At 40.1% G+C, this 16,116-nt stretch overlaps 1 protein-coding gene across 3 annotated transcripts; it reads right to left on the reverse strand.

Moving 5' to 3' along the window:
• Positions 1–620: 620 nt before the first annotated feature.
• Positions 621–15,419, reverse strand: SLC25A15 (solute carrier family 25 member 15). Of its 3 annotated transcripts, none has more exons than XM_063315449.1 (7): positions 15,146–15,419; positions 12,078–12,206; positions 8,719–8,977; positions 5,908–6,045; positions 3,762–3,931; positions 3,223–3,381; positions 621–825 (listed from the first exon to the last, which is right to left on the reverse strand). In XM_063315449.1, the coding sequence occupies exons 2-7, from the start codon at positions 12,130–12,132 to the stop codon at positions 704–706; spliced, it is 903 nt and encodes a 300-aa protein (XP_063171519.1). In that variant the 5' UTR covers positions 12,133–12,206; positions 15,146–15,419; the 3' UTR covers positions 621–703. The 3 variants fall into 3 exon arrangements, with proteins under 3 accessions (XP_063171519.1, XP_063171526.1, XP_063171533.1); XM_063315456.1 differs by having other exon boundaries at positions 15,142–15,419; XM_063315463.1 differs by lacking the exon at positions 15,146–15,419 and adding an exon at positions 15,113–15,131.
• Positions 15,420–16,116: the final 697 nt, after the last annotated feature.

The raw sequence follows: 16,116 nt of genomic DNA on the forward strand, positions 1-16,116 counted from the left end.
AGAAATGTTAGACGTGTAGATTTTATGTCATTACAGAATAAAAAAAGTCTGTCTGCACAATTCTCTATCAAGGTAAAAAAGGAATAAATTTCAGTAGTCCATTGGATAGTTCATTTTTTTGGCTTTCAAAGCAGACACAGCATATGATTTCTCTAATCAACCAGCTGTCACTTCAGAACAATGGCATTGCATTCTAGGAACAGGGAAAGGTTATAGAGAAATATTGGATACTGGATTCCAGGTGATTTTTTTTTAGAGTCTGTTTGTGCGTAAGCTGCTTTCCAATGCTCTCTGGTGTGTAAGAATCAAGTAACCAGTAGGTAAAGTTGTATAAAATTTACAAATGTGGAACATTATGAAAACTACTCTGCAATGCACCTCCTGCCCAGCTTCCCAGCATATTAAGACTATATCATACTTCTGGTGCATTCACTTACGTAGCAAGCTGTTAGTCCCTGGGTCTAAAATTTCTACAGAAGTATTTAAGATCCTTTACAAGATCATGTATTAGTGGTGATCTAGATGTGTAAGTCAACAAGGCACACAGCATTTAGAAAATATAGCATGTTTACTGAAATCTTTTTTTAAAAAGAAACTCCAGTCGTTTCATTCTCATTTCAGATTTTAAAACGTATCACTTTCACTTGGGCAATTGCTGTGGTGACTACACGTACTCCAGTGGTGTCAGTTTATGATAAAATTTCTAGCGATCAAACTGGTTCACCATCAGTTTACGGCTGTATTCATAGGCAAGGAACAGTGCACCGTTGGCTGGGAATGCACGGATCATAGTAGGTTTCAGTCCAGAGTACAAGGCAAACGCACCTACGAGCAAGAGTTAAGTATTAGAAAACCTATCTGAGAATCCCACTCCCATCACTTTCTTAAAACTCAGACTGTGTGGTAATACTGATTTAAAGCTGAAGAAGGAAATTCAGCAAAAACTAAAAAATTCCAGCTTGCCTATAAATTCAGAAGAAATGGTTAAATATTATGAGATGAGCTGTCCTTATCTAAATTTGTCATTATTTATCTTAATTTAACATATCATTGATAATGTCCAGAAATGTGTTATGTAATATGAATGATTTGAGAAATTGAAGAAGAAATTGTACGGCTCAAGCGACTGGGTTATAGAACTAATAAAAACTATATAAATCTATCTTGCAGTTGATTTGCGTTTGAAAGGAAAATTAGGTCTAAGGCTTTACCTGGACCATGGCTATCATGGGCTGATCATATGACCTTAGACTGGTTAAATTAATCATGGATTAACAGGTTATGCAACCCAACTTTCTTACAAAAAATGAGACCAGAAGGCTGCTCAGTGCATGTGAAGGAATCTGAACAATTACTGAAATGATTATACAATTCATAAAAAGCCACAGTAACATCAAAATGACATGTAGATGTCATCATAGCAATGATGTGATTATGTAATGTCATCATATCTGACTCAAATATGTAAGTTGCATCATTTACATGATGACATTATGATACTCATTATTTGTCCTCCACTTAGGTGCCCTTGTTCCATTCTAAGGCCTTATATGATTCGGTTTTGGATTATTGTACTGTGATATGGAAACCTGATCACTGTGGCTTGTTCAATAAATAGTTTAAAATACTGTGCCAGTCATCCCCCTTTGTAGTTAGGGGCATGAACTTTAAACACTTAAAATTCAGAGATCTCTTAAAAGCTTTGCTTGGATATGCTAGTCTCCTAGGGCACTGCCGTTTGCAGCCATCCCATAAAAACATTAAAATGGTTGAATTTTGGTTGTGCATTTTTTTTTCCAAGAAAGGGTAGAAATAGGAGCAAGTGGTCATGGGAGACCAGTATGCTCCCATTCCTACCCTTTAGCCTCATTGCCCAGAATAGTGGTGACAAAATGGAGCTATTTTGCTACTAAACTTCAGTCGCATGATTTCAACCTTTTTCCAGAATGTGAGGGTTTTAAGGGTGGACACAGAAGCAGTTTTCCTCCTGTTTCCACTATGAACTCCCCTCCCACAAAAAATGGCCTCCAAAATTTCATCCCTGTCCATTCTAAAAAAGTTACTGAAAAGTTTGGAAGGCCCCAGATCTGTAAGGAGTTGTCTATCCCTGATGTAGGTCCAACGAACTGATTTCTAAAATTTACTAGACTCTAGTATAGCTTTTCCTAGCCTGGTGCTGATCCCATTCAGAAGAGTTGGAACATTACTGGGGATGATGGGAGCTGCAGTCCAAACTTGCTGAAGGGGGCAGGTTAGGAAAGCTTGCTGTATGTGAAAAGAGGTTGTTCCTATGACTATTAGGGCATGGGATGATGGAGACAGACAAGAACTGCATTCACACATTATACTAAGTTCAAATGTTGTTTGCCTGTCATTCAGGCTCTTGTGTTAACCCAGCCAACTGCTTTATTCAGCAAACCATGATTTAGCATGATGTGTGAACCAGATCAAGGCGAGTGAGTTCAAACCTAAGACATGAAAAATCTACATTCTGTTTCCATTATTATACACATTCAGTGCAAAAACAAATAGAGGGAAACTGTCCTACAACAATCTATGACTAAAAGTTGCATTTACATCCTACACACTGTTGCAGGCTTATGCAGCAATAAAGAACATTTTAAATCTTGTCCTTCCAGTCTCCTGCAACCTCAGCCTTGAAAAGTAAAAGGGTCTTAACTCCTCTCTTCTTGGCTGTATTCAACCATCATTGTTAAAATAGAATTTAATGGATGTCTGGTTCTGATAATCTATCCTGTCCTAATCTAGTCCTGGAATTTCACTGATACAACCCCTTTCTGCCATTGCAAAGAAAATGAGTAGCAGCAGCAACAGATGTAAAATGACAACTGTTGAACCAGCTGGTTCTTTACAGCTAAATATGTGGTGCAGCCACATGCTATTTTGAAGAGGCAATCCCTGTACTTCTGAAAATGGGAGCTAGCCTAATGTTGCCAGAAGTAAGCATATGACGATCACCTGCTTTATTGTAGTTTTCTGTAGCGATCAATCCATTTTCATTTATTGTAAGCAGACTAGTGGCCAGTATGCAAAAACGAAAACTAAGTAAGTGCTCTCTGGAAATAGCCAAGTTTTTGTTTTTTCCCCCTTGCAGGCATAGACTCAATTCTATAGGAGGCAGCTATTTCTATAGACGTGGTTTTGCAGATGTTGAGAGAGACCCTCACCCATGGCCCCATTAGTTTTGTTTCATATTCTAACCTTCATTCCGGACAACACTTGCAAAAGTTCCCATAAAGCCAGCTTGTTTTCCTGCCATGGAAAGAACCTGGATTCTAGATTTGATGCAGTCCACTGGGTAAACAGCAATCCACAGACACATGCCACCAAAGCCACCACTGAGCATCAGTGCAACAGGACCTATAAAACCAAGCAGCAGGAACTTAATATATTGTTGTATGATAGCAGAAAACCCAAGTGAGTTTTGCCCCCACCTGCAATCCAGTTCTATGCTAAATCTCTGACTTGGCCACTGTTCGATTTTTTTTTTTAAATGCAGGCTGGGGACTGAAGGAAGGAATGGGAATTGGCTCTTCTGCACCTAATTTGGGTTGGGTTGTTTTTTTTTAAATGAACAATAATTCTTCAGGCTACTCTGAAATGTTCCATTTATATGAGAGAATTTCGAACAGGCAGCAAGGTTTTCTATTATGCAGAAATCCGTTAGCAAGGCTAGGATTGAAAGAAGCTGTATTTATTTCAAGACAAGGATGTCATATTGTTAGCAAGCTAAGACATACCTAATTCCTCTTTTGGTCTGCCAAATGCAAAAAATGTCCGGCTCAATTCATAGCCTCCAAAGAATAAAAAATAGCCTGGAATTTCACGGAGCAAAGTGCTGAACCAACCACGGTAGAAACCAAGGGGGCCATCCTTCTGCAGAACACCTTTTATTACTGACCAAACTGTACTAGGAGAAGAAAAAGAAGATTGTTACAAACATAGTTTGTCAGTTAATGTGATGAGTTGTTTCTAGGTGGGGAAAGCTGGCTGGAAAAGCTGCATCCAAAGATGTCTGGTTCCTGTCTACAGCCAACACAGGCTCTGAAAAGGGTAACACTGCCATACATCAGAAACATCTCAAAAACAATGTGTCTTCTGACTGCTAGTCGGTGTTCGTGGATGTGCCCTGCTAGTCTCTGGCCTGTCTGTCCTACATCGTGGCTGTTGCAGTCCTTACGCTGCATGTTGTAGATGACTCCTGTTATTTCTTCTTGGGCTCCTGGGTCTTTTGGGTTACTTAAGATGTTTTGGAGGGCTTTAGTTGGTTCGTGTGCTATGGTGATGCCATGTGGTTGTAAGAGTCTGCTGGTTGTTTTTGAGATGTTTCCGATGTGTGGCAGTGCTATCCTTTTCAGAGCTTGTCTTGGTTGTCCTGTAGACAGGAACCAGACACCTTCTGTTGACATGTTGCTTTTTTTTTTAAAAAAATCAGTAACTACTGTACATGTGTATGTTTGCAGCTTTGTAATGCAGACTGAAATTACTCTTCACAGCTGCATACTTTAGTAGTCAGTCAAGAAAAAATACCCATAAATACTATAAAACTCACACATTTCCTACCTGCAAATCCTTTCCTGTCTGTTCAAGCTGAAAACAGAATGCAAAAATCTTGCAAAACTGTTTCTACAGCTTTAAAACCGTTCCCATCCATATGATCAGAAAACACAATACATCCTAGCACAAGAAAACTACTTATAAAAAAAAAAAACAGTGCTCAAAGTGAATTGGGGAAAAAATGGAATGTATAGTGAGAAACAGCACCAGTATAGGGACAGGCAAGTATATTGTGTGTTGTGTTAGCAAGACATAAATCAGGGACACAAATCACAGTACTGGGCTAAACTGCTAACACTAGCCATAAGTGTGTTTTAAAAACAGCCTGTCTACCAGGGTATGTATGTATGTAATTAATTGATTTATATAGCTGCCCTACTCAGCACACAACTCAGGGTAGCATACATAATAACGATAATAAACATTTATGGATTTGAAGATTAAGAAAGATGCAGATTACATGACAGACTGAATGGATTTGTATAATATCTAAGAGGGAAGATGGACTATAAGATTGTAACTATCTGTTGAAAAGATGATCGGAAGTGATGATTTATTTATATATATTATATAACCGTATATATTATTTATATTTATTTTATTTATTTATATTTTGAATTTTGTCACCGCCCATCTCACTCAGAGTGACCCAAAGGCGATTTACAATAAAACTAAGATAAATACAGGTTAAAATACAATAAAAACAATATTCTTAACTAAAAATATAAAATCCAAGATAGAGATGTTAAAAAGTTCTTAATTTAAATTCATTTAATTCACAGAAGCCTCTTCAGGGCGTTAACCGCCCCCATGGTTGGTTACCCCTCCTCACACCCCAAGTGAGATGGCAGAGCCAGATCTTCACCCCTTCCCAGAAGGCCGGGAGAGAGGGGGCCCACCTCACCTTGGGGAAGAGTGTTCCAAAGGGCAGGGGCCACAGCAGAGAAGGCCCGCTTCCTGGGCCCCGCCAATTGACAGTCTCTCATGGACGGGGTCTGTAACATGCCCTCTCTGCCTGACTGGGTTTTCCTTCCTTCCTTCCTTCCTTCCTTCCTTCCTTCCTTCCTTCCTTCCTTCCTTCCTTCCTTCCATCCATCCATCCATCCATCCATCCATCCATCCATCTATCTTTTACTCTATGAACAGTTTTAATAAATATAAATTAAAATTAAAAAATTAAAAAAAACATAATAAAAGAAAATATAAGAAACATAATCCAAAACAGTAACATACAAACATGTAAGTGTGGGGAAATAAACTCATCCAAAGGGTCATACCACTTCCAGACCTGGAAAAGGCAGACAGGGTCAAGGCTAACAAAGTACTTACTTGTGCTGTTGCACTATCTTCCCAGATAATTGCATTTCGTGCATGGTCTGCAGGCGGCACTTCACAAGCTCTGTAGGGCAGAGGGCCAAAGTGGCAAAGGCAGAAGCAAAGGAGCCAGCTGCTGCATTTTGAAGGTCACTGCAAGAAAGACAGTGTATCTAGTACATAGGAATCACATGCAGCTCAAGGCTGGCATGCTTAAACGCAGTCTCTGTTGCAAGTAACTCGGGAAAATGATAGCAAAGGAGCATTTTACAGCGTTATACTGGAACCATACCTAGAAGCTGGGGAAGGAGGGGTGTTGTTAATGGGCTGCACCAGGTGATCTCCAAAGACCGTTCCAATCCTTTTGTTCTATTATTCTGTGATTGAGGCATCCACAGGGTGATTGTTGGGGGGAAAGTAGGAGACAGGAGTATTAGATATGCTTGCTGTCTTGAGTTATATATATAAAAGAAGAAGAAAGGTCCCCGAGTCATTTTCTGACTCTGGGAGATACCACTTTTGCAACGTTTTCTTGGCAGACTATAGAGCCGGGTGGTTTACCATTGCCTTCCCCAGATATGTATAAAAAGGTGGGATAAACTCCTCATGCTTTCAAAGCAGCATCAGAATTGGATTTAATGAAGCATCTGCTATATTCCCTGCTATAAAGCAGGATGTTGCATAATTAAGCATCATTAGTAGATAACAGTCTTCTTGTATTAAACAAAGAGTGGTCTGCAACAGCTCCAAGTAACTTACTCCATACCAAAATGCATATCTAGATAGCTTCAAAATTCCTTTTTTTAAAAGCATAGCCTCTTTTTGCTGTCTTCAACGGGCAAGTGGTCAACAGGGATAAACATTTCCGATGATGAAATGAGGAAGGAGGCAAGGAAGAAGTTGATAGAGTTTTATACCCTTCTTCAGTTGCCCTCCCTTTTTGCTCAGTGGTCCAGCAAATTTCCATGGTATTTCTATTTCTGCTTTGCCCACCCTTGGATGTCTACATGGTCTAAATGAGGCAGTCCTCCAAATCTTTTAAAAGCTCCAGATTATTCAAACTCATGTTGGCTTCCATCTTTTATTTTTCAGGCCTATCTATTGTCCTTAGTGTTCCATACTTTTAAAAGCTTCACATGTCTTGCATCCACCTTCAAGACTCCTTTCACTTAACCCAACTCAGAGGCATTAAGGGGTGTTAATACTCCCTCTCAGTTCAGCAACTTTCACACTAAGCTTAGTAGACCCATAGCTGCTCTGCAATCTACTTGGTTTTAAGAGAAGCTAATATTATATATTTCATTTCTGTTATTTTAATTTTGTCTTAAGATTTTCTTATGATTTATGTTGTCAACAGTTACCATTAAAAAAAAACATTCATTGATCTTAAGAATAAACAGGTGATCCAGTCATGTGGCTGGATGACTGTCTGGTGACTCTGATAGTAAGTTACGTATTTGTCAAAGGTCACAGGTCAGATTAGCAGATGCACAGTGGATCTACTGGAGCCTCACATGATTCAGCCAGTTGACTAACAGTGACTGCAAACAGGTAAATTCCAGATATAATTCAAGGATTTAAGACATGGGATATGGAAAGAATATATTACCCCTCCTGTTGCTGAGCTGAAATCTATCAAACTCAGAAATACTGTAACCAGATTTTCACTGGAACATCTTTTGCTATAGAGATCTGACTACTAAGAGGTAGAAAAACCTGATTTGCAAAGTCAGTTCAAGACAGGCTGTGAAGAGAGTGGATTGATCTAGTTTATATATTATGCAAAGCCATGATATGATTTGATTTTTGGTTCAATGTATCAAATGAACCCAGCCACTGTAATTTGGGAACCATGCTTTATTGCTTATCACGTTGTTTGAACTCAGCTATTTAGGATTCATTCAGCAAACCATGGTTTAATGCAGAGGTGGGCAACTTCTTTAGACTGGGAACCTCAACTCAGCCTCCTGATTTTCTGGAGGGTCACAGGAAACCATCCAGTGATGCAGTGGGGGAGGAGCTGAATATTTTTTGCCTGCCTTTCAACGGTTTGATGGGGGAGTACAGTGGGAATGGGAGCAAGCCACTCTTATCCGCACCCTTATATTTATCTAAGAACCCCACCCCGCAAACAGGGTGAAATTGCATGGTTGAGTTTCTGCTGTCCACTTCCAGCACCAGGATTTCAGGCCCATTTTAGGCCTCTCAAAGGCTTCCTGCCCGCATTCCTGCCCTTACATTTGAAAAAAAGAACAATCGTGCCATCCAAATTCAGACACTTTGCCATTTTCCCAGCCTTGGTTTAAGACAAAGGCTGACTAAGGACAGAAAGTGCCAACTTAATGGATAGCAAGTTTTCTTGCCATTCCTTCAGGAATAAGGCAGCAATGAAAAGGCTTTGAGATTTTTTTTCCACACGATGAAAGTAGTAGTTCTTGTAGACTCCTCTTTTAACAATCCCACTGAGAAAGCTGTAGCAGTAGGCTGGGTGGCCCGGAGTACTATCTGACCCATAACCTAATTAAGTAAATTATTGGGAGAAACTTTATGGCTCAATTGACCAAAACTTAAATAGCTTCCATCCAGAGCTATTTAGTTTTTAAACTACTGTCAGCTGTCCTGAGTACCAGAAATGCAGAGGAAAAGCAAGATGTAATTTAAAAAACCTGTGCGTCAAGGAGCAGAGTTTCTGTTTTAAAATGATCCCATTTTCTGCGCTGGTGTGGAAACTGCACTTCTGCTTTGAGCTGCGATACTTTTTTCTTTTTTAATTTTACCATCTATTAGTTGCAGAGTGGTTGAAGGAATAACACACTGATTGCTAACCTCAGATTTGCTCTCCTGTCTAGGCCAGCAATCTTCCTCACAATGTTTTGGCAAAAGCCGTAGCACATAAAGAGCACGGCGTTTTCAGCAATGTTTGCCACAAGTGCAGGGGTGGTCCCCTTGTAGAAGCCCCGGAGCCCCACTTGCTTGTATGTCTTCACGAAACAGTCCACAAGCCCTTGGTACATGGTGGGGAATGTCTGCATTTTCACCTTCGCGGTGTCAAATGGTTGACCGGTTATCACACAGGCTGTGCCTCCTGCATGAGAAAGGAAAGCAAGAGCGTTAGAAATGTAAGTGGTTAGGTGGGGTGTTTTGTTTTGTTGCAATTACATGACATTCTCAGGCGAAATGAAGTGAACTGAATAAAATTATGCTTGACAAAAAAGGCACATATTAATTTTTTTATATTTATATAATGATGTATATAATATTTTATGCTTGAAGTTAGGGACAAGCAGAATACGTGCTTTGCTCTAGGAGGTATCAGTTTTTCAGACAGGGCGCCATCTGGTAATTTCATATGGTGCCAAAGCTCCCCTCACCTTAGAAAAATTAAAAACTAAAAGCCAAATCTTATGACCTTTCAGGCAAGAACACAGATTTTCTGAGATTTGGATTGTTTTTCATTTTCCTCACTCCTTCCCTCTTTCTAAATAAATAACAATATGTATTTAAATTCTGTTCTCCCAATTTATTTATTTATTATAATTAATACATTATTTATTTTCAAATTAAGGGTCTCAATAAAACCTTCGTCATAGAGTGGTGTTTGTGGGGGAAGTAGGAAGCAGGAGCATTATATATGCTACCTTGAATTGCACAATATTAAGGTGAGCTGAAATAATAATAATATGAGCTGAATCAGTGTAGTACAAGCTTTCACTAATCTGGTGTTGTCTGGCTACTTTAGACTTACAATTTAAAAATTGCAGCTTTTGGCATGCTGGTGGGAAATATGGGTGTTGCAGTCCAAAAATATATGGAGGACATCACATTCTAGAAAAGTAGCACAGAGGGCATTTGTGGCTTGACTCAGATCTAGGAAACCAAAGTTCAATTCCTCACTCAGTCATGAAAAAGAATCATGATCTAAATCTAATCTGCATCAGTACTGTCATAAAAAAAAACGGTGGAACAGCCGCTGATGCTTGCTCTAAGTTATCCAAAAGAATGATGGGATTTCTGCATGTAACAAAATATAATAGTATGAATTGCTGAGCCTGAATCCCAGTACCATGTTTTTTCTTCTGAAGAAATCACAGTAGAGAACACTGTAACGTTTACTCCTCACTTGGCAGTACCAAGTGATCAGTGTTCTAGAGATCTAGAAGAGGGGCACAATACCTCCAAGATCAAAGAAAAGAATTGAGAAAAGCTCAGGAGTGGCACTGGGGAGCTTAATTTGGTGAAAAGAAAAGAATAGGAGCGACTTCTCCCATGAAATCCTGCTACCCTGAACAGAAGAAACGCTTGTGACCAAAAAGTTATCTTCCCATCCTCCAACCCAAAGAATGTCACCTGGAGGCTTTCCTGAGTGAAATGCTTTGAACTATAAAAAATAATTCTTTGCATCTGAAGACACACATTTTACAAAGGAAACAAAATATACTGTACTCTTGACAATCGTTTTAAAAATGGAACGGACTGCCGATAAACAGCCCGTCCCACCCCAGTGGTGACAACTACACTTGCTGAAGAAATGCAAGCGAGGCATGAACTTGGCACTGTCTTGGATGAGGCAAGGTCCGACATGGATGTGGGTATTTGTAGTACCTGCCTTTCCTCCCTTCTCCTTAAAGAACAGGACAAGCAAGCAGCCAAATGATTCCTGTAAATTTCTCTGTCTCTCATCCTTGTCCTGACTTCTGAATCCTTGTCCAGAAATACAATAGAGACTCAAATATATGCAGACACCTTTCAGGAAGAACTCACGTGATCAGCCCTCAGATAATATGAGAGGAGGATATTAGCCACTCTCAAAAAGATCAGCAGGGTTTTGGCTGAGGGACTCCCCAAATTCCTATCTATAAATAGGGAAATCCTCCTATAGGAAGGATTTCCTATAGGAACCACTGTTCTTATCTTATGATATACAGGAGTATCACAGACTGATCTCTTCCGTGAATGTTTAGTCCCAGTATCTGCAAAGGACAGCCAAAGTGGTTTTCCTCCATGGTAACATGCTATATAAATCTCTTCATCTTTCATTTAAGTGGCCCTGGGAAGGAAGCAGCTCTCAGCTGTGGCCCAGATCTGGCTGGCTCATACCAGCCAGGGGAAAAATGTGTCTGTATATGAAGGGGAAGCATTTTCTCAACCTTTAGCATCACTGGATGCTGTACTTTCAATCCTGTATACAATTAAAGCAATAGGCAGCAGCAGCATAGGATATTAAGCTTCACTGATTTCAGTCTGGCATAGCCAGCTCAGACCTAGCAGAAGAAAATGCAGTTCTGGATCACAACCTGTTTTGAGGGGCTTCTGATAGCAGTAGCATTCTCTCTCTAGGTCTCAGCAGCAGGAGAGGGGTCTCAACAGTAACTTCGAAACTTTGAAATTTTACCCAGTCCACTGGTCTGCACTTTAAAATACTATGTGTCCCCCATCGGGGGAGATGGGCGGTAATATAAATTTAATAATAATAATAATAATAATAATAATAATAATAATAATAATATGTCTCTTGTGTTTAGCTTGTGGGCTTTCCACGAGCACCTGCTTGGCCTCGGAGGGAGAAGGCCCCCGCCAAGGAGGGCCCCATGCTCCAAGCCAGGACAGGCCTTGTTCTGTGTCTGTGGCTGAAAGGCGGTCTTCACTCTTTCACCTGGGTAACAGCTGAGGCTATGGAGAAGTGCCAGTAGCTGCCATCTATAGAGTTGTGTTCCTGAAATATTTGACTGCAAACAAATAAAAGGCAGTTAACTGACTAGCACACCACTTAGCTATATTAAAGCATGCAAAACAAAACAAAAATTATCTTGTCTCTCCATTCACCTGTTGCTCAACTTTTCCTCGTGACATATTTTGAAATGCTCAAGTGAGCATGAAATAAGTGCCCAATAAATTAAAAGCCTCAGTTAGGAAATTATTAGACAAAAACGCTTACACATTTACTTTTCCTGTGTAGGAAGGGATTTGACGAAGGGAAGCAAATCACGGGAAGCTCCTAATTCAGGGCAAGGTCAAAACGTTATCTCCCTTTAGTGTCCCTTTGCTATGAAAGCCACTTTTAGGACCCACGCTGCTGTCATCAGAATTCCTTACACCTCCGGGGAAGGTCTTTGTTTAAGGGGCATAGAAGCCTCTGCTATCAGTTTTCAACAGGATTTATGAAAACAGCATTTCCTAAGACCTACCTACAGCCCCAGCTGTGAGGTCAACGGCAGCTTGGATGACAGGATTCGTTTTCATATTTTCCGCTTGTTTTGTGGTGACCCTAAATCATAAAGTTTCCTGTAGCTCACAGGGAGCTGTGATGGGTATCTCTAAATTGGATTTGGAGAGAGAGAGAAATGACAATGTTAGTCTGGCAACAAGTAAATGATCCACATTGAGCACCATGCTGTATTCAAATATATGCTTAGTTGTTCAGGGGTGTGTGTGTGTGTGTGTGTTTAACAAAAAGTTACTCCAATGTATAAATTATTGGGATTGGATCTCTCATCCAAACCACGAGGGAATGTCATGGGAATACAAGCAAAGTTAGCAAAAAGAAAATACAGGCAGCATTTATTGTAAGGATCTAAGCACAGTGATTCAGGAACTATACTTTAGACCTGAACAATTTCATTGATGTTTTCCAGAAGTTAGCTCCCAATAAAAGCATCAGACAGAATAAAGCCATAGTACAAATTACCATCAAATTCTCCTGCCCAGCATCCTACTATTTCCTGTTCATACTTTCTCAAACTCTACTGAATCCTGCACAGTTCTAGCTCTCTCTCTTGCTATAAAGTGACGGAGGCTCAGTATGGCTAAGGAATTGTCATTAATTAAAGTTTACTCTAATGTGGTTTTAAAAAAATCTTAAGACGGACACTTTTAAAATATATATATTTTAAGATACATATTTTGATTTCTTTTCCACTATGTATCAGGTTGAGGAATGATTAATTTTAAAATAACCATAAAATCCAGAACGCACTGAAGACAGTGAGTCACACTTTTGCCTCTATCAGCTAGACTACTGCAACTTGCTTCATTTGAGGCTGCCCTTGAAAATAACTGCGAAGCTGCAACAGGCAGAGAATGACACAGGCTACTTGCTGACTGGTGCCTATCAATTTAACAGGGCAACACTGATATTGCTGGACCTACACTATTTGCCAGTAGGCTTATGGCTCAATACAAGGTGCTGGGGATTATCTGTAAACCCCCAAATGGCTTGGGAATGTGTTACCTTTAGGACCATCTTCTTCAAACAATCTGCCTGCTCTACAAGGAGTGTCATCCTGAAAAAAATCAGGGAGGAGAGGATGTTTGATACCCACTCTGAAAGAGAACGGGGGTTGAGATATTCTCAGTAGCAGCCCCTTCCTCTAGAACAACTGGGCCCCTGAGGCCAGATGTGCTGGTACTCTGATGTCTTTCCACAAAAAGGTTAAAACAGTCCTTTCCAAGGGACCATTCAGATACAAAGATTAGTCCATCAGTAGCAACAGTTTTGACTGCAATTTAAAAAAAATTACTAATGTTTAATGGTTTTTAACAGGTTATTATTTTTAGGAATATTTTATGGATGGGTTATTGTATTTATTATAAGCTGCCTAGAATTGCAAGAACAGTTACAATAATTTTAATTATTATATAAATAATTAATATATAAATACTAAATACAAGAATCCCATCACTAGCTAGCTAAAGTTGTGTCTTCCAGGATGATAGCAGACAATTGATGGCAATCAGTAAAATTATTTAATAAATTGTTATTAAATAGTGTTAATAACCAACTTTAATGTAGAGAGATATCAATGCAAAACAACATTTATCTTTATTTCTACTCTCCCTCTTATAGAAAAACTTGGCACCCTAACAACAAAATTTGCCATCTACCTACCAGTAATATCTTTAGTGGTATGAGAATTTTACCACTCAGTCAGCCAACAAAACAAAAAATATTAAGTATCATATATCTATTCAAACATTTAACCTTTGTATTATTAAATCTATCATATTTATAAAACTGATGATCATCAGGACTGAGAAGTTTGCTATTTAAGGCACTACAACGTAATGCTATAATGGATACATTATTTTCCTTTCTTTTGACTCCTTCATTTCTGTCCTTGAATTTAATCAACATTTTTACTCATCTCCAAAATTTACCAAGGTTTTGTCATCTTTTATGTATAAACTGAAATGGAGGAAATCAGTGTAGTGATTTAAGGCACCAAACTAGAAACCAGGATACTATGATTTCTAGTCCTGCCTTAGGTATGAAGCCAGCTGGGTGACTATGGGCCAATCTCTCTCTCTCAGCTATAAGCTTAAGGCATCCTAGTTCTAACACTTTAGTCTTTGAGATAATTAAAATTAAAATTACCCGTTGCAAAGGAATATCTTGGGATATCTTGATCATATTAACTTAGTTAATATTTTACATTGCTCAAAGAGAATATATTACTGGCAAAAAGTATAGTTTTCTTATTGAATGTCTCAGAAAAATGCATACATGTATTTACTTTTTTGATATGGTCAACTGACTAATCAATATAGTTATTCATTCATTTATTTACTTCAAGGAATATTAATTGTAACCCTTCTCTTCAGCATGCATATTCTCAAGGCAGTTAGCAACAGGTAAAGCACAATAATAAGCTGATAAAAACACAATTGATCACATAAATAGGAATGACATCTTTGAGTTACCTAGAAAATTTAGAAATATTTCTGTTATCAAGATCCTCCAGGAGAAGCCATTGCCACAACCAAAAATGTATTAATTACTGTATACCAGGGAGTGTGGGGGAGGGGGGGCTATATGGAGATTATACACAAAATGTGTGCTGGTATGTTAATCTGTAAATTATATACATTTAGGCATATGGTAAATTCATGTGCCATGCTACAATATGTATGTGTATACCTAAATTAGGGCTGGGCAAGGCTTTGGATTCTATTCCAAAAAGGAGAAGGGCATGAACGTAGGATCTCTCTACAGCTCTTTAAAGTGGCTGCATCTTTCCCTGGGCTTATGGGCCAGCTGATCCAGGGAAAAGACTCAGCTGTTTTAAAGAACTGCAGGCAGATGCTACATCCATCTCACCAGATGCAAAGCCAGAAGTGGCTTGAGTCTTCCAGGAAGGCAGTAGACAACCAAGCGATGCATTATTAAAAAGAAGCCGGCACCAAAACGAGATGAAAGACTAGACCACCGAAGACCACCACCCACCCGAGCGCCAAGAAAGCAAGACTTCGCACGGACCGATCCCTGCAGACCGAGGAGGGGGAGGAGCAGCAGCAGTTCTCCGAGAGAGAGAAAAGGAGGGACGGGCGCGCGGTCTCCCACGTGAGTGTCCGCTGCAGCCGGCTAGTTCTCTCTGCTGAAGGCGCCACCGAAAGCCCCGCGCTTCCCTTCGGCTGCCTCAGCTGCATCGCCTCTCGAAGGGCTCGGCTCGCTCTCCTCGCAGCGAGCGCTATATACCAGCGGTGGAAGGGGCGCTCGCAGCCGACGCCGGGCTCAGGGAAGGACAGGAGGAGGGGCTGGAGCTCGGCCTGGGAAGCGGAACCGGAGGTGGTGGGCGTGTCGCCGCCGCCGCTGCTGCTCCCGCTCCCAAAGCCCGCCCCGAAGGCTGACCCCTCGGGTGAGCGTGGGAGGCCGGGAGCTTCTGGGGTGCTTTGCAGGTTACCTTAACTCTCCTTGGATGCATACGGACTGATTGTCACCTCACGCGATGCAGAGGATGGCTTGCTCGGTTTGTGGCTTACGGTGTTAGGTGAAACCATAGTTCGTACCAGTAACAATAAATAACGATTCCTCGTCCACCTTTTTTCCCAATGGTTAGTAAAATGTGAATAAAATATGGAAAGAAGAAATGAAAAATACACGGGCCAGTATGAGAAGGAAGCGGGTGGGGGAACATTAAAGGGAAATAAATAAAGTGACCCCTGTAGAAAAAACTTCGAGACTAAACTCTTAAAGCTGAGCCCGACTTCTGGAGACTCTGGATAGGTCAAATCTGTCAGGTCCCTATAACTTCGTTGGCAACAACACAAAAGTGATTTATCATTGTCTTTTTAAAGGATCCTTGTCTAGCCTACATAGCTTAGCTTTGACATTTCTTGATGGTCTTCCATTCAAATATTAACCAAGTCCAGCTCTGCTTAGCTTTTCAAAATTTGCCAAAGCCCGCTAGGTCCTTTCACCTCGCCGGTGAAGATAACTTGCGCGTGCAA

Source organism: Candoia aspera, chromosome 1 (assembly GCF_035149785.1).
Source record: "Candoia aspera isolate rCanAsp1 chromosome 1, rCanAsp1.hap2, whole genome shotgun sequence".
In the NCBI taxonomy this organism is placed as follows: domain Eukaryota; kingdom Metazoa; phylum Chordata; class Lepidosauria; order Squamata; family Boidae; genus Candoia; species Candoia aspera.